This window comes from Wolffia australiana, chromosome 16 (assembly GCF_029677425.1).
Source record: "Wolffia australiana isolate 7733 chromosome 16, ASM2967742v1".
NCBI lineage: Eukaryota > Viridiplantae > Streptophyta > Magnoliopsida > Alismatales > Araceae > Wolffia > Wolffia australiana.
Window position 1 is genome coordinate 6,827,786 of NC_135850.1, and position 22,002 is coordinate 6,849,787.

Genomic DNA, 22,002 nt, shown 5'->3' on the forward strand with positions numbered 1-22,002 from the left:
CGCTTCTGTTAGACATAGGTGTTTACTGTGTCACTTACATGCCTATTCAAATCATTATTTCCATTTACTTCTTTGGCTGTAGAACAGATGAGAAAAGACATTGCAATCCTCCCTCACGCTTCTGGTCGCAGATACTCCCCCTCTCAGTATCCAGCCTCAGCTGCTATGTCGAGTTACGACTTCTTGAAAAACAAGCTGCCACACTCGTCCTCCTTGCTCATTATTTATATCCTCTTGGTGTTGGAGTTTGCATGTGTGGATGGATTTATCGGGCTCTTTTGTGAAGGCCTCGCCTATACTTCTTTGAAAAGAACGTATCAACGCTTCCAAATTGGACTTGTAGCTTGTTCCTTTCCCTCAGCATTTGATCAATTGAGTCAAATGGTATTGGTGGTGACCCAAAAAAAAGTATTGATGGAGGGTCTTGTCTATATAAAGCTTTGAAAGTTATCATATTTATCCCGGAATGATATGATGTGTTGTAGTCAAAATCCTGGTGGAATATGTGGTATCACGATATGGACTTGATAGAAATTTAATCAAGAAACCCAAAAAATGGAATGATGATCCTGAATGGAGAATTCTTTAGTGAAGACTGAGGAGAATGAATTAACGAAAACCATTTCAGGAAACAGTAATCCAACAGCAGCAGTTATCCACAACACAATCTTACGGAAAAGAACAAGAAGCTAAATCGAAACAAAGATGAGCATTAGACTGGGTCAGTCATAGTCCTCCCATGGAATCGTCTGAATCAGGTCCTCTTAGCCGACGATAGAAGTTCCTTATCCAGCCCAATGGACGCCTTTTCTTGATATGAAAAAGCCAGGTCCCCTTTCTTGAGGAATCCTCTTATTTATAGACCTCCAATTCCTGCTTCTTTCCAGTAGGGTGTCACATGGCCCCACATGCTCGTGATCTTCTCCAGTACGTCTTTGGGAGGCTTGTATCATTGTTCCTCTTCAAGTGGACAGGGATCTAGACATAGTACCTTCTACAAACCCTAACATCTTCATCTGTGGAACTGAATATGTATACATGGAACCATACATAGAAATGCTGTTGACATATGTGGTATCATATTAGAAAGTTTGTCTCTATTATTCAAATTTTATCTTGATTGGATCGCATACTGCATCCTAGGTTAAATGTTTCCACCCTTACAATAATTTTTTGCCTTTTTCCTTATACTGGGTATTTGTGCAGATTCTTCATTACTTGGGTCTTGACCATGTTGGTCATATTGGTGGACGGGATAGGTAACTGCTTTCAGAGAGCAACAATGAATATCAATGTCTCAATTGGTTGGAAAATGCTTACTTTTATCTGTAACAGCTTCCTTATGGAGCCAAAAATGAAGGAGATGGATGATGTTATCAGGGAAATTCACACGCGTGCTATTCTGGAGCATAACAATGGCAATAGCACACTTTTGGTTCTTACTTAACACCTCAAATCTTCTCATTCATCAATTAATTATTCTATCGAATGTCTGACATCGATGTTATCCGTTGGAGACAGTTTACTTCATTCTTTGTGCTGTGATCAAAATAGCCTCATGATTTGATACTTATTTCTTTTGGGTTTTATGACAGGGTGATAACATTATTTTTTCATTAAAATTTTCTTCTTATAAGCAACTTCATGGAATTTAATATTTTTTTTTATTACCTAGGTAGTTCTCAGTGACCACGGCATGACAAATAATGGAAACCATGGAGGTTCTTCCTATGAGGAAACTGACTCCCTAGCACTTTTGGTTGGTCTTCCTCAAGAGACCATTGGCATCAGGCCAAAAACCTACAGAACTATTAATCAGGTAAAATAATCTAAGTATTATTGTAGATAGCTTAAGCTTCTGTGATGAATGTATCCATAAATATTTATTGTTTGAGTTTCTATTCAAAATATCCTTTTTTTTAGTTTAACCTCCCTTATATATATACGGAGAAGGAATACTACCAGGGTAGACAGAATTCCCCATGTGAGTCCTCTCCTTCCCTTCTTGATTTCCCTTGCGCGCCCTGTTACATCTCGTGTTAACTCTTCTTCCCTCTCTTACCCTCGCCGACTGCGGTCATCCAGCGAGACAGCAACTTCTTCCCACGGAATAGTGAGGGAGCTGCTCCAATGAAGATCATCAGGCACTCCACAGCTTGATCTGCCCCTCTCTCTCTCTCTCTCTCTCTCTCTCTCTTTTCTATCTCTCTTTATTCTTCCCTAGGGGAGTTATCCAGGATTTCCTTTGAATCGTGGTTGCAATTACAAAATCAAGAATTGATTGTTCAAATTTCACAGATACATTTCAAGAACGTATCATTTTGTTTTCCTCTTCCTCCAAACCCTAGCTGCCAGGTGTTAACGGGAAAGATGATAGGATCCAGCAGGGATCCTAACATGGTATCAGAACCCTAATCCGGGGCATCCTCCTGTGCACACCAGCATCCAATTTCAGCCTCCTTGGTGCGAGGAGAGTTTGGTCATGGAAAATGCAGACATGAAGGCGAGCTATGAAGCAAGTCAAGCTCCATCAAAAAGGGTGGTGTCTCTCCAAGACCGTGGGAGAGCTCCCCAGATTTCTTTTCCAAAGGTCCCTGAGTCAGTGAAGTATGATGGCTTAAACCTACTTCACTGGAGTCAGTATTTCGAGTTGATTCTCAAAGGACTGGGCCTACTTGATCACCTTACTAGGGTGGTCGATTCTGAAGATCCAAACTACAGATTTTGGAAGCGGGAAGACTCATGGGTTCATGCTAGGCTCCTGGGTAGCATGGCTGGGGAAGGATTCAAGATTTTTTTGTTCCTGAAGACTGCAAAAGGGATACAGGACTATGCACAAAGGAGTAGCTCTAAACGAGGTATTGACTGGCACATCTACAACTTGGTTACTCATGCTACTAAGTTAGCGCAGAAGGAGCTGTCCGTGGAGGAATATTCAACTGAATTAATGGCCCTTTGGTGCAAGATCAACAATTACAAGCCAATTCAGAATCCTGAGTCACAAGAGTGGTAGTATATGATGAAGGATCATCTCTACAAGTTTCTAATGGGCCTCAACATGGAGTATGAGGCGTTAAAGAGTCAGATCTTGCACAGGGAGAGAGTTCCAAATCTTGAAGAAATTAATATCGTTCTAGAGAAAGAGATGAGGCTGCATATGCTGATGGAACCTGAAAAAGAAGAGGCTACAGCCTTCTTGACTAAGATGAAAGATGGAACCCTCCCACGTCCTACTGTATCAGAGACTAAGAGCTGCAACTTTAGCCTGAAGGGAAACCAATTCAAAACTCAGCGAGGATATGTGAAGAAGGCGGATGAGAAAGATGATCTATTCTGCATCTACTGCAAGCAGTGGTGACATACTCAAGACGTGCTGGAAGCTGCATGGGAAACCAGCCCAACAAGGGAAGGCTTATACAACCACTAATCCACAAACTGAAAAATGTGACTCCCAAAATTCTCCAGCAGCTCAGTATGTGAAGTCTACTTCTTCAGGCCGGATGCCCGAGCTGGAGAAGTTGAAGGAGGATCTTGAACAAAGGAAGAGCCTGTTGAGCTCCATGTCTCTCGTCCACTCAGGTGAGGTGAAGGCCTAATTTGTTGGTGCGAGTATTTTTTCGAAATCAAGAAGAGTATTGTGGGTTGTTGATTGTGGGGAAACAGATCATATGGCCCCCGATATTTCTAGATTCCTTAATATAGGCCTAGTGATCTAGAGGTTAACCGCCGGAGGAGAAACATTGCAGGTTGCAGGTGTTGGTGATCTAGTGGTTCATCCTCAAGGAAGGTTAAGGAATGTGTTACATGTTCCACCTCTGAAGACGCACCTGATTTCAACTCACCGTTTAGTTAAGGAGCTTACCTATAGATTTATACTTGACATGTAAAGGCCAAAGATGGACTGCTATTTTTTAAGGAGTAATGTGTTTCTCCACTCTGCAGCATGTCCAGGATGGAAGGGAGAGAGCACATGAAGTTGCCCAAATTTTGCTCTCTCATTCTTGTTTTGGCCATCCCTCTTTTGATTTGTCAAAGACCTGGTTTCCTTCCCCGTTTAAGGATGTTAAAGTTGAACAGTTATCATGTGATGCTTGTGAACTGGAAAAACATAGGAGAACTTGTAAGAATGTGCTCATCCCACAATCAGCAGAGAAGGCTTTTGTCTATGCAGGAATGGAAAGCAGCAATGTACCTTGCAATACAGGCCCTGAGAGACAATAATACATGATCTAGTACAGTTACCTGCAGGAAAGAAAGTTGTGGGGTGTAAGCGAATGTACCCACCAAATTACAATTCTGATGGAACATTGGAAAGGTACAAGCCCTGGTGGTGGCAAAAGGCAGTCTATGGGATTAGCCTATTTTGATACATTCGCAAGATTAAATACAGTCAAGATACTTATTGCACTCTGATACGATCCCGTAAGCCCGATAGGGGCATTTTCGTCTTTAGACATTCCCTTTACGTTTCCTTTAAATATGTAGCCCTCCTTGATGGAGGGCAGGACATGAATCGTTAAGTGTTTCCTTCAAGTAATCTCTCCTCTCTCGGCGACGTCCACTCCGTCGAACTCTCCGGCGACATCCACTCCGCCGATTCCCCTCTGCCGTAGTCCACCCCGGCATGCCGACGTCCACCCCGGCACCTTCACTCCTCTCCACTGTCTTCCCCTCTGTACGAACCGGCCCGGTTCGTACCACACTCGCAGTTCATTTCAGCTGGGGAATATTTTAGTATGACGTTAAAAATGCATTCCTACATGCTGAACTTGATGAAGAAGTGTATATGTCTGCTCCACCTGGATACAGTCTGTCTAATGATAGAAAAGTGGTATTTAAAATGAAGAGGGCTCTAGATGGAATAAAACTATTGCCTTGAGCTTGGTTTGGGAAGTTTATGAGATCTATGAAGCGAATGGGATATCTCCAAAGTAATGAGGATCTGGTACGAACCTTGATCTAGGTCCGTATCGGGAGGACTAGAAGACGAGGTAGGGTAGAAGTTCCGGGGAATTGGGAGATGAAACGGGAAGGGTGGGAGAGGAGGCCGAGCAGTGGAGGTATGGACCGGCCGGGGACGAGCCGCCTGAAGACGCGGTGAAGTGGAGACGATCGCGAGGACGGGGATCGTGGAGGGAGATGGAGCGTAGACGTAGTAGAGACGAGAGAGGAAGAGAAACCACTAATCACTTAAGATCCAACATTCAAGTCTGCCCTCCTCCAAGGAGGGCTGTGCAATTTAAAGGAACAAAAAACGAAAATGACGAGAATGCCCCCACGTGGGCTGGGAATCCTATCAATACTCCCCCGTTCGATGACCCGAATGTCCTCAAGCTGGGTAAACTGGTCATGGGCTTGGAAGGTCCTCGTCCGACATGGCTGGCGGATCATTGCCAGGTGGTCCAGGATCATTCGGTGGGTAGGTGACGATGTGGATACGAAGGTCCTTCCGGCAGCGATGTCCAGGCGTGAACCGGTCATTGCATTGGAAGCAAAGACCTTGTGCCCGGCGGCGGAGAAACTCATCCTCCGTGAGTTGCAGGCGATGAGTTGGAGGGGCCCGTTCTCGCCTGGCTCAAGGATCGTCCGGAATGGCAGGGGGTACTGGAGGAGGCGCTTCTTCCTGTACAAGCTGCAGCGGTTGGTCCCTGTGATCTTGTAACTCGACGAGGGTGGACTTCGCTTCAAAGGCACATGCAATCAACTCGTCAGTAGTTCGGGGGCGGAGTCGGTTTACCTCGGCACGCATGGCAGGGCGGAGGGCGGTGTGTAAGGCGTGCATTGCGGTGTTGTCAGCGAGAGTGGGTAGGTAACCCACAAGCTCCATGAAGGAAGCAACTAGTTCGTCCACGGTCCCGGTCTGCTCAAGGCGAACGAGATGACGGTATGCCACGTGCGGTTGGAGACCGAAGCATCTGGTGAGCTGTCGCTTGAAATCAACCCAATCCTCGAAACCCGTGCGGTCGTTGATGTAGCAAAACCAAGACGACGCCTTCCCGTCCAAGTATGACGAGGCAATGTGCAGGCGCTCCACGTTGTCGGCCGGGGTAGTCCTGAAATATTGCTCGATGCGCCTCAACCAGCGCTCTGGATCCCCATCCGAGAAAATTGGCGGCTCGGCGATGCGGTGGCGGGAACGTCCCTGATCGTGATTGATATCCCGGTTTGGAGGACGACACCTCGGGAACCCTCGAGGCAGTGCACGCCGCGGGGAGTTTGAGTGAGGGTCCCACTCGCCATCCTCCACGCCCCATAAAAGTCCGGCTTCTCTATCGTGCCGTGGGAGGACGGCAGGCAGACGACGAGGAGCGTGGCGGAGACGTGGCCCCTCGTCCCGCTCGTCATGGGCGACTCGCGGTGGCCGGGGTCAACCAAGTTCATTCTGTCTTGGAGCGTAGTTCCCTCCCCCGGGCGGAGCAGGTCCTGAATCTCTATATAAGGGCCTTGAGTGGGGAGGCCCCCTGTCCCTCCATGGAGGGGGAGACCTGGGGTCCTCGCGAGACCATTCGGGCTCGTCCCAGAGGGGGGTGGGCCTGGCGCATACCGGCCTGCAGTCGGGCCCATTCCAGACGGGGTTGAGCTGGGGCCGGGACGGGCCGCCTTCCTCTGGTGGAAAAGAGAACTCGGGCCCGTCAAGGTAAGTGGCGGCCCCATTCTTGTTACCTCTGGGCCTGGGTCAAACTGGGCCTCGATCTCCCCCAGTGGAAAAAGGGACCCCGGCCGTTGCCCTGGGCCAGGGGTCGCTGGGCCCTTTACCCCGCGGCGGCGGCCCGTTATGGTATGTCGGCGCGGGGCTCTCCCGGCCGTTCGGATTGCGCCGCAGCAGAGGGAAGCCTGGGTCGGGCGGAGCGGGGTTCTCGCACCAGCCCTGGCTGGGCAGCAGCAGGGGAAACCCGGGGTCGGCCAGTGCAGGGTTCGCCCCCCTGTCCTGACCGCGCGGAAGCGGCGGAGGAGGACCTCGGTGAATGACCAGGGTGGTCGGGGCTGCGACCCTGGTCGCGGACGTGGCCGCACTGGCCGCAGCAGCAGAGGATCCCCCCTCGTCAGACAAGGAGTCTTGCGCGACCAGCTCCCTTGTGGCGGCGGCGTGCGCCGCGTCCCGGCCGATGTCGTGGAGTGGCGGCAGTTCCGACGCTACTTGACGCTGCTCATTCGCGAGCATGAGTATCTTCACCTGCTCGGCGATGGGGGCGAGATGGAGCTCCAGGGCATCGGCGATTGCTTTCGCTAACGTGTCGATGCCCCCCGTGGAGGATGAGCGCTCGGACTTCGTCTCCATGGTGGCGAGGGCATCAGCAGAGGCGAGGTGGAGACTAGCTCTGATACCAATTGATACGGACCTTGATCTAGGTTTGTATCGGGAGGACGAGGTAGAGGGCGAGGTAAGGTAGAAGTTCCCGGGGGAGAGAGGAGAATGGGAATGGTCAGGGGAAGGCCGAGCTGAGGGGGGTAGGGATCGGCCGGGGACGAGCCACCTGGAGATGCGGTGAAGTGGAGACGATCGCGAGGATGGGGATCGTAGAAGGGGAGAGCGAGACCAGACCTAGACGAGGAGAGGGGCAGGACAAGAGCACTTCTTCTAACTTCTTCTTCTTTCTTCGCTGCCCTCCTAAAGGGAGGGCATCCCTATTTGAAGTGAAATACATAATAGCAAGTGACTAAAATGCCCCTGTGGGCTAAATGACGAAACTACCCCTAGATAGGTTTAGGATCCTCTCTAGGATCCTATCAGGATCACACTATGTTTTTTAAGCATGTAAAGATGGAAAAGTGACTATTCTACTAGTCTATGTTAACAGTATCATAGTCACTGGCAGTGATGTAGAAGAAATTGGAAGACTGGGTCGATGCCTATCTCAGGAATTTGCCATTAAATCACTCAGGATCCTACGTTATTTTCCGGGAATAGAAGTGCCTCACTCCAAGGAAGGTATCTGCCTTTGATAACACAAGTACATACTTGACTTGTTAAAATAAACTAGCAAGACTGCCCGCAAACCAGCATCTAACCCCATTGGCCCCAACACGAAATAGTGAAAGGGGAGGACAGTGCAAGTTAATCGAGAAGCTAATTGAAGGCTTATTGGGAGGATGATTTATCGAAATCACACTTGACTGGATAATTGCTGTGGTATGGTTGAGTCAGCACATGAATGATCCAAGAGAAATTCATCTACAGGCAGCTCATCCAGTCTTGGCATACCTGAAGAGGACTGTGGGGCAAGGACTTCTATTCTGACTGTGGATGCAGAGTTAGAAGTCACACAGGCTAGTGGTTGACCTAAGGTCAATTTCCGGTTACTGTTCTTTTATTGGGGGAAGTCTGGTAATGTGGAGAAGTAAGAAACAGCAAGTTGTTGCGAAATTGAGTGCAGAGTTAGAAGTCAGAGCACTTGCCCAGGGCAAATGTGAAGGACTGGATTAAGTGCATCTTGACAGAGCTACGAATCAAGCAAGGGGACCCAATCAAAATGTATTGTGATAATAAGTCAGCCATTGCTATTGTTAACAACCCTGTTCAACATGAGAAGACCAAACATATTGAGATTGATCGACATTTTATAAAGGAGAAGGTAGAAGCTGGCATTCTTACTATTTTGGCTTTGTTGGATCTGCTGATCAGGTAGCGGACATCTTCACTAATGAACTACCTGGCCCAGGAGTACACAGGCTAGCTCCCAAGCTGGGCATGACCAATGTAAAGACCCAACTTGTGGGGGGTGTTAGCCAGTGCACTATTTACCTGTGTCTTTTCTGTTTTCCTATTTCTCTCTATTTCTATTTTCGTTTTTATTGTATTTGTTAGTTACTTGGCCTGGCCCATTACGGATGTATTTGTTACTGGACCTGTATTAATATAGGTCCTCCAAGTTAATGAAACAAGCTTTTTCGTTTGTGTAGAAACCCAGAGAGAAGCAATGGGTTGAGCGGAAACAGCAAAACTTCATATTAGGCTAACATTGTTCCCTAACGGGAGTACATATTGAGAGAGTAGTAGTAGAGAGAGAAACACAGGGGTACAAAGGAAATAAGAAAAATAAAAACAACGATATATTCAACAGTCCCCCTCAAACTGGCGAGTGGATATCATCCATGCCCAGTTTGCCACACAATTCTTGGAAACGCGGAGCGGACAGGCCTTTGGTAAAGATATCAGCCAACTGCTGGGCGGAGGGAACATGTGATATGTAAAATTGTTGGGACTCGAGCTTCTCTTTGATGAAGTGACGATCCACTTCAACATGTTTTGTACGATCATGTTGTACCGGATCATGGGCGATGCTGATAGCCGACTTGTTATCACAAAATAGTTGAGTAGGTTGATCACACGACAGCTTCAACTCTGTGAGAAGATTGGTGATCCATAATGCCTCGCATATGCCTTGCGCCAGAGCACAAAACTCAGCCTCAGCACTAGAGCGGGAGACAACAGATTGTTTCTTGCTCCGCCATGTGATAATATTCCTTCCAAGGAACGTGCAGTAACCCGTGGTAGAGCGACGATCAACATGAGAGCCAGCATAATCCGCATCAGTATAGACATCTAATTGAAGGCCACCTTTACGCTTGAATTGAAGACCGAGACCAACGGTAAATTTGAGATAACGAAGTACACGGTTGACAGCATGCATATGACAGGCCTTTGGTGAATGCATCAATTGGCTTAAGATGCCAACAGCATAAGTAATGTCCGGACGGGTGTGAGTGAGATAGAGTAGCTTTCCCACCAAGCGTTGATACCGTCCTTGATCGACAGCCTTGTCATGATCCCCTAGAGAGAGCCGATGGTTTGCCTCAATGGGAGTAGGAAGAGGTTGAGAGTCCGCCTTGCCAAGTTCTTGAAGAAGGTCAGTAAGATATTTCGGTTGGCATAGGAAAATCCCAGTCGAAGAGTAGGCGACTTCAATGCCAAGAAAGTATCGGAGTACACCAAGATGTTTAATATCAAACTCACTAGCAAGGTAAGTCGCCAATTGAGCAGCGGCCTGCAAGTCATTCCCTGTAACAATAATGTCATCCACGTACACAAGAAGGATGGTGACTCCCCCGGACGTGGAATGACGGTAAAAAAGGGTATGGTCACCATTGCATTGAGAGTAACCAAAGGAGGTCATAGAGAGCGTAAAGCGGCCAAACCAAGCCCGAGGAGATTGCTTCAAGCCATAAAGGGCCTTCTTGAGACGACACACTAAGGGAGGTGCCGAAGGAGGGGCCACATAACCAGGAGGCAGGGACATATAAACTTCCTGATGGAGGTCGCCGTGAAGAAAGGCATTCTTGACATCGAATTGCTGAAGGGGCCAATTGTGGTGGGCCACAAGAGCGAGAAGAAGACGAACCGTGTTCATCTTTGCCACGGGAACAAATGTCTCTAAATAATCAACACCGAATTGTTGAGTATAGCCCTTAGCTGCAAGGCGTGCCTTGTACCTCTCGAGAGTACCATCGGACTGATATTTGACTGTGTAAACCCATCGACATCCAACCAAGTGCTTACCAGAAGGTAGCGACACCAGATCCCACATGGGGTTCTTATCCAAAGCGGCTAACTCCTCGTCCATAGCACGTCGCCAGTCAGGGGAGGCCAAGGCGTCAGCCACAGTCTTCGGAATGGGAATGGAATCGAGAGGGGTAAGAAGAGCACGGTAAGATGGAGAGAGGCGAGGGGAAGAAAGGTAATTGGCTAACGGGTATAAAGGAGTGGAGGTGCATTGGCGAGTGGCTTTGCGGAGGGCAATGGGAAGATCATCATTCGAAGGAGGGGGGTCGATTCAGGATTGGATAATGACGGAGGTGTCGGGGCCGGAACAGGCAAGAGGGAACGCGGACGGCGATGGTATGTGGTGCCATCAAATTTTGAGGGAGGAACCAAGGGAGGAGGAGTGGAAGATGGTGCAGGGAGTGGGGATAAGGAGAAAGGTGGAAGGGGTACAAGGAAATCCAGGGAGTCAGCACATGAAGGAGAAGAGGAAGGAGAGGAAGACGAAGAAGAAGCATAAAAAGGAGTGGATTCGTCAAAAGTGACATCTTTGCTGACAATGAAGTAATTAGTAGAGGGATGATAGCATTTATACCCTTTTTGATGAGAGGAGTAACCCACAAAGACACATTTGAGCGCCTTAGCGTCAAGCTTGTCCCGAAGAGGATGACGATTAGGGACGTAGCAGGTGCACCCAAAGATCCGGGGAGGGAGATTAGTTTTCAAGGAAACCATGGGGTAGGCGTGGTGGAGGGCATCAATAGGGGAAACATGAGAGAGGACACGAGAGGGGGAGATGGTTGATGAGATGGACGGCAGTGAGAGAGGCCTCACCCCAGAAAAATTTAGGCATGTCCATGTGAAGAAGAAGGGAACGAGTGGTGTCAAAGATATGGCGAAACTTTCGTTTCGCAAGCCCATTCTGTTGAGGAGTGTATGGACAAGAGGTTTCATGGACGATGCCATGGGAGGTGAAGAAGGTGGAGAGGGTGGAATTAACGTGATCACGGGCATTATCCGAGCAGAAGCGTTGGAAGGAGGTAGCAAATTGAGTTTGGATTAAAGCGTGGAAAGTGATGACAGTTTGGGAGCGATCGGATTTATTTTTGAGAAGGTAAGACTATGTAACGCAAGTGAAATCATCCACAAAAATGACCAAATAACGAGCACCCGAAACACTCGGAACAGGAGCCGGCCCCCATAGATCACTGTGAATAAGAGAGAGGGAAGACGTCGAACGTGAAGACAGATCTGATGTAGGATATGTGGTCCGAGTGTGTTTAGCTAACCGACATGGTTCACAAACAAATCCGTCCACAGGACATCCACAAAATAAATGAGGAAACATAAGTCTCAAGGTAGAAAAAGAAGGATGGCCCAAGCGACGGTGAAGAAGCCAAAGAGGATCCGACGCCGCCGTTGAGAGAGCTACGCCGAGAGTAGGAGCCGAAGAGGAGACAGGTGGAGGACGATGGAGAATGTAGAGGCCGCCGTGCCCCTTAGCAAGTGTAGTCGTCTGCCCGGACATCTTATCACGATAGAAGCAGGAATTAGGAGTAAAAAAGACATCGTGACCAAGATCTCGGACAAGATGATGAAGGGATAATAGACTCAAGGTAAGACGAGGCACATGGAGAACATGGCTAAGGGTAAGGGTGGAATTCAATTGGACAGTTCCCACACCGGCGACAAGGAGGAGAGCACCGGATGCAGTACAGACATGACGAGGGCAGAGGGAAGGAGTGTAAGTAAGAAAACATTTGGAGAAAGGAGTCATATGGGCGGTGGCACCAGAATCAACTATCCACTTTACATTGGAATAGGAAGAAGAAGTACCTTGATGAACAAAGGAAGTAGAGTCCATAAATTTGGATTGAAGAAGCTGGCGAAGTTGATCAATTTCATCATGTCGAAGCTGGGCGACCTTTGAGGATGTGGCGTCAGCAGTTGCAATAGTTGGCTGCCCGGATGGGGAAGAAGTCTCAACGATAGACGTAGGAGGCATGACCGGCCCAGACTAGGGAGGAAGATGAGAGACCAAGTGGCTTTGATGGGCATTCTTCCGTTGGAGCTTGTAACATGTCTCCTTGGTATGACCACGCTTCTTGCAGTAGTTGCAGAAAATAGAGGAATTACCCGGAGCATTATGGCCTGTAGACGCCGATTGTTGGACCGGAGAGTTCATGGTGGGGGATGACACCTTAGGAGAGGACATATACGGCGATGCCACTGGAACAGATGTAGGTCGGGAGCTCCCGTGCTGCTTAATAGCCATCGCCGAGGCGGGTTCGGAATGGAAGAGGCCGAGGCGGCTTTCCTCCATCTGAACTTCTACCAGGGCTTCCTTCAAGGTGGGAACCTTCTCCCGATGAAGTAGTTGGCCACGTAAAGACTCGTATTCAGGATTCAGTCCCATAAGGAATTTGAACACCCGAAGCTGTAGAACATATCCATGGTCAACCGAATGAGGATCAGGGGGCATGTAGTGGTCCAACTCAGCCCAAAGCGACGACAGCTCTAAATGATAGGCCCGAACAGAGCGAGGACCTTGCGTCAAATTCGTGGAGCGAGTAACAAGGTCATATATAATGGCCAAGTTATTTCGCTTCGAGTGAGATTCTTGAGCGGCGTCCCAGATCTCCTTCGCTGAATTGAAGGATAAGAATTTAGCAGCATATGAGGGGCTGATACTATCGAGTAGCCATCGGTTGACTACACCTTCTACATCAAGCCAATGCTCATAGTGCGGATTAGGAGACGGCGGAGCTTCCAGAAGATGTTTCATGAGTTTCCCTTTCAACGTAATTTGAACATACTGACGCCACTGAAGGAGGTTCAACCCTGTGAACCGAAATTCAGTAGGCATACATGGCAACGAGTAGTGTAGGGAGCTCAATTCGGATGGGTGAGACAGTACCCCCGGAGGCAGTGAGACAGTAGAAGTGGTAGAATCGGTGGAGGCCATATTAAAGAATGCCAAGGTAACACGGAATACCGAAAAACCACTGAAATAGCCAACCCAGAGAACAGCCAAGAATGATGTTCGATCGGAGTTAATAGGTCCACACAACGATAATTGACCGAAGTCGAAGTAGTGGTGCCGAAAATTTAATATGGGAACAATCGCCAGTCGAATAATCTCCAGTCGAAGTCTGAGAAGAAGGCAGAATCTTGACAGTCACAGAGAGCAAATGGACAAGTAGTCCTTAAGAACAATCGTCCTTTGAGGAACAATCGAGCAATGAGGAACGACCGTCCGCCAATAAAGTGGTAAGAGAAACCTTCCCAAACGACTGCCAGTTGGAGAGAATTTTGATATTTCCTCCTGGGAGAGGGGGGGGGCAATATAAAACGACCGTCAAGAGGTATAGCCCTTAAGAGAAGCCTTCTCCTTAAGATATAGCTCTTTGAAAGACTGCTCAATCTTGGACGAACAACCGTCCAGAGAGAAGCCCAAAGAGAAGACCGTCAAGGCCGTCCAGAGAAGAGAAGACCGTCCAGAGAAATCCGATCTCCGCCCAGAGAGAAGACCGTCCAGAGAGAAGCCTGAGACAGCGAGAGAGGCTTATCCTTCAAGACAAGGGAAATACGAGACGGTGAGCTATGCGAGGTAAGCCCGAATCTTCAAGGCGAGGGGCAAGCTACTATGAGCACGGGGAAGCCTGGAAAGGAGAGGGAAAAATCCCGAATCCCTGGAGAAGCCTGTACGAAGCCTGGCAAGCGAAGGAAGCCTGGACGCTGAGTCGTCGAGCAGAAAGAGCAAGAACTGGACGCTGGACGAGCTTGCAAGAACTGTGAAACTTTGGACGAGCTTGCAGATCGACAGCCTAGAGGGTGGACGAGCTTGCAGGCTCTGATACCATGTAGAAACCCAGAGAGAAGCAATGGGTTGAGTGGAAACAGCAAAACTTCACATTAGGTTAACATTGTTCCCTAATGGGAGTACATATTGAGAGAGTAGTAGTAGAGAGAGAAACACAGGGGTACAAAAGAAATAAGATAAATAAAAACAACGATATATTCAACAGTTTGTGGAAAAGATGTCAGGATCCAGCAGGGATCCTGACAACCTATTGTCCATAATTTTTCTATAATGAAAAAGATTGTCATTATTATCCACGTTGGAGATAGAGACATATAACTAATAATGTTAAAGGTGACTTCTCCTATTGAAAGGTAGGGATCCCCCTTATTGTAACTTTGATGCCGGACGTCGTCGGTGATGTCATCCGACGGGTAATTTACCTGAATGAAAACGACGCGATGCAGTGATCCTTGGCAAATATACATGCAGGCCCCAACTCGTGGGGTTTCGCCGAGCTCCAAGCTCCGGGGTGGGCGGCTGATGATGGTGAAGGTGACCTTCTGACCCTCGTCGGAGCGATGACGGCGTTGACAGTGCCGAGCGGAATAATTCCATAGGCGCTCATACGTAACAGACGAGCTCGCCCCGTACCTAAGTATTCACTCAAGTTATAGTTTTCAGAATGTGATTATCTCTCACCTATTCTAACCCAAGCGCCGTGGAGCGCAGCCGATAAATATACTGATGAAGATAATGTTACTGACGAGCAAGGGAATGACGTACCTCGTAAGTGGTGTCGCCCGTGGTCAAAATACTTGTCGGCGCTATTGGCTGGTGCGGGCAGGTGGCGACTGGCAGCAGGGGCGCAGCACGGGAGACGAGATGGAGGGTGATGGCGAGGAGAGATGTGGTGGCGAGACAGCACAACCGTGGCTTGGCGGACGCGACCTGAGTGGAGGGTCAGCGCGGGCAGAGCTCGGCGGGTGGTGCTTGTAGGTGAGGAATGCGACTGGTGCCGACAACTCAAGTTGCGCTTGGCGCAGTGTGGCACTGTGGGCAGCGGCCCAGGCTGGGGGCAAGCGCGGGCATCGCTAGTAGCGCGGATATGGCTGTGGCGGTGTGCAAGGCGCAGGTGGCGCCACGCGAGGCGCAGGTGGCGCGAAGCGTAGCAGCAATGGCATGTGAGCGGGGCCGTAGCAAGTGGTGCTACGCATAGCGGTTTCAGCGTGCGCGTCCACGGCAGCGGCGGTGACGTCCAGGTGGTACCGCAATCGGAGGGTGCAGCGTCCAGGCGGAGCAGCGGACGGCGAGCGTGTCGGTGCAGGGCGCGGCCCATTGATTAGATCAGCCCCACAGTAGAGTGGAGGGTCGCATGCGGTCGAACAGCCCAGGAGCAGCGGCGCAGGTGTGTGTAGGCAGGAGGCGGCGGTGGATACACTGGCCATGTAGCGGCAGTAGGGCCGTTGCGGGCGGCAGTGACACTTATCGCACCTCGGTGGTGACCGGAATTTGCGGCGGCGTTAGGTGGCAGTCGTGCGACAACGCTGTCCTTCCGTGGGGCATTGCACACGCTGAGAAGGCGCAAAGCGATGGTTCGGCACTGGCAACTCGACGCACGCAGATCAGGTGCGAGTGTGAGCGCAAGCAGCGTTGACCAGACGCGAGGGTGGTTCTGGTACGCGACCATGCGACGGTGTTGAGCGTCGCGTGAAGCGTAGGTGCGATGAACGATAAACATATTCTGTGTCTCAAACTGGAAGCGCGCGACGCGGATCTGATCTGCGGTCGTTCGATGATGCTGAGCTTTGCGTGAAGCTTTGGTGCACAGTGGGAACGCCTGAGGCGGCAGTTCAGGGCCGGTGGCTCGGTATACACGGACCAGTCGACGCAAGAGCACTCATGGCGGTCTGGCAGGATGAGGCGGCGTCTTCCACTCTTTCCTTCCCTTCCTACTCTTCTCTTCCTCTCTTCTTCCTCTCGATGAGCAACGCTTATGACCCAAATTCCTTCACCAAAATAAAACGCCGCTACGTAGATAATGTGCCCATCATGCCCTTATATTGGGGGCATGATGGGCCCTTACAAAAGGGCCCAATAGCCCTCATTAAGGGTCCATTATGGGGGGCCCTTATACATAGGGACTCCTTTTAAAACAAAATAAAAACGACAAGACATGGAAAACATAACGACACAACACATGACTGGCACGACGCGAACACGACGAACACGAACACGACAAACATGAATGCATGAACATGGACATACGAACATGGTAAAACAACGAACATGACAAGCACGGGCTGTGGAAAAGCAAAACGTTTGTATTGGGTGGATGTGTTTTACTCGGGGTATTTGAACCCGTGCGTCTTCACCTTCTCATGGCATGCTGGTCAGGCTGGACGCGAACCGCGGGGCCGTCGATGACGATGCTGAAAGTTCCGAAGACGCCTCCGATGGAGTGGGCTGGCACATTGGAGATAGAGACATATAACTAATAATGTTAAGGGTGACCTCTCGTATTGATAGGTAGGGAGCCCCCTTATTGTAATTTGAATTAGGTTTTTGATAGAGGCCCTCGAAGGGCTTACCACAGAAGACAGGTCAACGGTAAGCTCAGTCGGTGACTGAGCCTTAAGCAGGAAAAATAATAGATTATTGAATAATCTTAGGGTTCTAATTACCCTTTTCAAGTCATTTGATGGACACGCGATAAATGATCATTGAGGTTCTTCTTGGTACAATTTGGCAGTCTAGCCATCCTAGGGTAAGGGCTTCCACATTTGGAATGTCATGACTCTTAGGCTGTTTTTGCTTCTCTTCTCGTTCTTGTGTTTTCTTTTTTGATCCTCAATAGTCTCCACAGGCATTTATTTATTTTTCTATTTTTCCTTTGCCCAATTCCTAGAGCGCCATTATGAACCCTGCCCCCCTACTCCATTTTCCCACTTATGTCTCACTTTTACTATCTAAAGTAACTATCCAATCCAATGGATTTTACATTTCAGTTTGTTACAGGGAACATGCCCCTATTACTCATTAATCCTTAACATGACCACTAGATAATAAACTTGATTCTCTGTGTTCTGTAATTGAACCACAATCTAATTTTTGAACCCAAAATATGATACAAGAGGGAACATCATCTTCCTCCAATTGAAAGCAACCAAGCCTCCTAGAGAAACTGTGCAGTTCTGTCAAACTGGTAATAATAACCAAGGACCATGTTCAATGAACCCAGCAACCCTCAACCTTGCATACTTAAAAAGGAGGCCCTGAAGAAGCAGAGAATGGATGTTTTGTTGAGTCATGCCAAAGCAGTAGGGGACCAACCTTTCAAACATCTAGAACTCCAAGGAGAGAAGAAGATAATAGGAAGTTCCAAGGGTGGACTTCTTATATTTGACACTATTGATTACATTAGTAATAGCCCATGATATATTGGGAATCCTGTATTGAAGATATCAAAGCAGAATATCAGGAATTTAAGGAAGATTGTCAGGAATCAAGAGGCATTCCAGAAGCCAATGGGGGAACTCCCAAAAACATGATCCAAAGTTTCTAAATAGTGACAGAGAAAATGATTAGTATGCAAGTACAGTTTGACAGAGAAGATGGTTATCCAGTAAATCTAGATGGGAAAAGGTACTGGACCATCTTTTCCAGAAAATATATCAGGGCCTTATAAGTATTATCATTAAGAAGCCAAACAACTAGATTTTGCAAGGCTCTACTACAAACACCTAGGATCCACTTCAGAACAGACCAATTGAGACCATACCAGGAGCTTCCAACTAGGAGAAATTCCGTTGTTCTATGCTCCAAACGTTTCTGTTGTCTGAACTTAATTGTAAAAAACAACTTTTTAATGAAGAGTTTTGAAAGTAAAGATTTGCTGTGGTATGTGGACCATAGATCGGTCTACCTCCCAAAATTGGTTTGACTTCAAGTCACAACTTAATTTTCATGTTGGGCATTCAACCTAACAAAGGGTTGCAGATTTTATTGTTTAGAGGATGACCCAATAACCAAGGACCAATAAGGGACCTTTGAAAGGGCTGTGACACAGAGTGGGGGAGATTGGAGTATGTAAGGCCCAATCAACACAAGGCAGATCAGCTGATAAGGCTTCCGATATGTATGCCTCAAATTTCTCGTGAGTTCTTGACTGTGTAGATCGTGAATTTCTGGAAAATGTCACAGATTCAAGAATATGATGAGTTCTGAGGAAAAGGGACACCAACGCGAATAAAGAAGTAGAATGTCTGGAGAAACACAAGAAGGGACGAATTAGACTGAGAGTCATGCCGGATCAGTCACATTCTCCTCTGTGCAGGGAGGTCTCCTCATTAGCCAAGTTGTGGCCGCGAGCTTCCACGAATAGACTTCCACAAATAGACCTTCTTGATCATCATTTGAACCTGTATTTATACTCTGGTATTACTGTCTGAGTCGGGTCTGCACGTTCTGCTTGAAGAGGCATTTGAGAAACTGGCTTTCTTTCTTCTTTTTTCCATGTAATGCCTGGGGAAGTTCATATCACCAGCCTACCTGAAATCATGGATACATCCCTCAATGCAGAGGATTACCTACAACCACTCGAATTGTGAAACGTCCCACTGATGGAACATACACCTTCTTGTCATCCACCTGCACATAGATACCAGATCAGTAAAACCTGTTTATCCCTGATGAGGGAAAAACAAGTCCTTCAAAAACGTTACAGTTTTTCAAAAGTTGTCAAGTTGAAAGATTATCCTCAGCAGCCACTGTCGATTGGAGAGAAAATAATTGACCCAGCTCACCGAGAAAGAAATCCAGAGACAGAACAATGACTTTCTTATGATTGGAATGAGAAGTATCACAGACAATAGTTTTTCAGTTACACTCCTGAGAATGTGTACTACAATGAAGAAACAATCATTGTGTAACCCAAGGTACTTAGACTGGTTCTTGATTATCTGACGTGCCTATCTCTTACCACATTGAATTCTGATGCAGCCTGCCTAATGAGGTCAGGAAGAAGATGTAACCACTTAGGCAGTTCGGCTAGATGGGAGGTAGAGGAATGGAGTGGGAGATACAGTGGATGGGCCAATTAGTATGGGAGATGCTCCCTATGAGAGGGATGATTTAGTATGAAGGAAGCAGGATATAGATCCGTTATTGGAGATTCTTACAAGTGGTATACAGGTGTTGATACTTGCCTGTACCACCACTGTTGCTCTGTGATCTTCAAGTTTTTTCAATCTATGGTTTTATCTTACGTTATTCTCAATCAATCGTTTTCTTCCTTCCCTCAAGAATCTCTCCCTTAATCAAGAACTACATCAAAGTCTCTTTCAAATTGTCTTTTTGCTTCTGGGGGGGAGTGTTAATTTTTTTTATCTTTGACACATTATTCTTAACAAACGTATCAAAGACGTGCCTCCAAGAAACCTCATAAAGTAAAGTCGCGTGTGCGACTTTGATTATAAAGAAAGGTCAGACTGATATGGCCCCGATACGGACCTATCGGCGGCGAGTCAAAGAACCAAAGGAACCATCGGCATGGGAAGGCACTAATGGGCCAGGAACCAGCCCATCGGAGGGGACGGCCCAAGCTGGAGGCGCGAGTGGGGATTAGGGCTCTCGCCCTCTCTCTCGCTCTCTCCTTGGTCTCTCGGGGAGTCCGGTTCTCTCTCTCTTTTGGGTTGTTTGTCCCGACGGCCCGGGCACCCCTTTCCCTCGTAGGGGAGGTCTGCCACTCTGGCAACTCCTTGCTTGTCCGCACGGGGGAAGTGGGAAGGAGGGGGAACATTGATGGTGTTGCTATATTTTTGGGGAAGTGAAGTTCGTTTTACTCGTCTTCTTCTCTCCGGCTGAGTCAGGTCTACCACAGACCTGCAAAAGGAAATCAAGGGGTCAGTACACCATTTGGTTGCAGAAGCTGAGGCTGGAGTGCAGGAGACTTCTGCGACCAGAAGGGGAGAGGGAGCTTGTAATGCGCCTTGATTTATATCGCTCTTATACCCATTTCTAGTGATCTCCACATCTATCTCATCTACCATCTATTGTGATACGCCTTGATCGTATCAATGAAATATTCCCCAATTTCGAATTCAAGAAACACCAGAAATCACCAATGTAGGTCTGTAAACTCAAGCTCTAAAAAGAATAGAATTGAGTACAAGAGCCATACAAACATGTGGAGATGCTCCTCCCTCCAAGATGGAGCTTCCCTCCTCCGGTTCAGCAGGCCAACTCCTGGTGCTCCAGCCTCTCCTACGGTTGTAACCGCCTTCTTCAAGATCTCAAGAAAAACAAGACCCCGTCCTCCTGCTCTCCTATTCTCTTATTTATAGGGGTTTCGTCCCATTTTAGTCAGCACTTGCGGTGGCCATTGACTGACTCTCTTCTTATTTCTTCTTTAATATTTCCTTGAATAGAACATATCACATTGTTCAACTCTTCTCCGCCATATGTAGTTCTTCCATCTGTTAAGCTCCGAAAACTCCAAATAACTTGTTATAGCTTAACAACGTCTTGCAACACACAATGTCTGAGAAGGTAGAAAGAGATAGAATGATAGAAGGGGGGAGAAGGGGGGGTAGGCGGGATTGACGACGCCTTCGAGCAGACGGGGTTGACGACGCCTGGACTCGGTCTGGAACGTCCTCGAGCAGGGGTGGTCATCTGCAAGGAGGAAGGTCAGATGGGCCTTTGAGATGGGAGGAGTGTGAAGCACGTACCGAGATCAAAAGCTCCCTTCTCTCCTTGCCGATGAGTTGAAATAGACTCCGCTAATTGGCCCCCAACGTGGGCCTGGGTCGACGTTCGTAGATGTGGTGACGGATCGCATCACCATCTGTTTGGTTCCCAGCACTGGCATTCAACATTTGATTTCATTACAAGGGCTATTAGAATCAATACTTTTGTTTGATCGATAATAGTGATAATCTTAATCTTCATGTTGGATACCTATCTGCATTTTGAACAATTATTGCGATTAGTTGACATAGAAATCTTTATTTTATTAGGTTGATATGTCACCAACCCTAGCTATTTTATTTGGGTTACCTATTCCGAAGAATAATGTTGGTCTATTAGTAAAAGAGGTACTTGACTACATGACAGGTTTGTGCATCCTTCTTTATTCTAAGTTCCACCCCAGTATAACATTAATCTTTCTTGTTACCTTTATTCTTCAACTCTGTTCCAACTACACAACCTATGAGTATTTCAACTTTTTTGGGAAATCAAACGTTTGATTAAGAAAACGGGCATTTTGGTTTGTCAACTCAAGATTTTATGTCAAATATCCTGTAGCATCATGTCAGTATTTGAAACAACAGTAGTCATTGTCGAGCCTTCAATAATTATTTACTTACAACTTGTAAAAAATTATCAGAACATGACTTACAACAAGTAAGGTTCTGATATTTTAAATTTTTTCTCCAAAACAGCAATTTTTAATCCGTGGACATCTAAAACAGCAGTTCTAATCCTCAGTTATGGCCAAAAGCTTAGCTACCTCCAATTCTAGTATGGGATCATCATTTGTTGGTATTGTAAATTTATGAGTTACTCTCCAAATTTGAGTGAACTGAGGTAGTTGTAGGCTAGTCCCTTCCGAAGGATTTTTCATCCTATATGAGAGGAAGGTACATTTCTTTGTTGGATGATTGTTGATGATTGATGATACTGCCTGAGGACATAAGTAGTCAGTTGGACAACCCTG

At 47.5% G+C, this 22,002-nt stretch overlaps 1 protein-coding gene across 3 annotated transcripts in view; it reads left to right on the forward strand.

The window, feature by feature from the left end:
- LOC144713678 (Alkaline-phosphatase-like family protein) overlaps positions 1 to 22,002 on the forward strand; it is a 39,351-nt gene that overhangs the window by 11,876 nt on the left and 5,473 nt on the right. For 2 of the 3 annotated variants that reach the window (XM_078588339.1, XM_078588340.1), the window contains exons 8-11: positions 1,207 to 1,259; positions 1,336 to 1,435; positions 1,676 to 1,819; positions 21,302 to 21,398. In XM_078588339.1, the coding sequence (XP_078444465.1) occupies positions 1,207 to 1,259; positions 1,336 to 1,435; positions 1,676 to 1,819; positions 21,302 to 21,398 (394 nt within the window). The remainder of the gene's footprint in view (positions 1 to 1,206; positions 1,260 to 1,335; positions 1,436 to 1,675; positions 1,820 to 21,301; positions 21,399 to 22,002) is intronic. The other variant, XM_078588341.1, reaches the window with a different exon arrangement.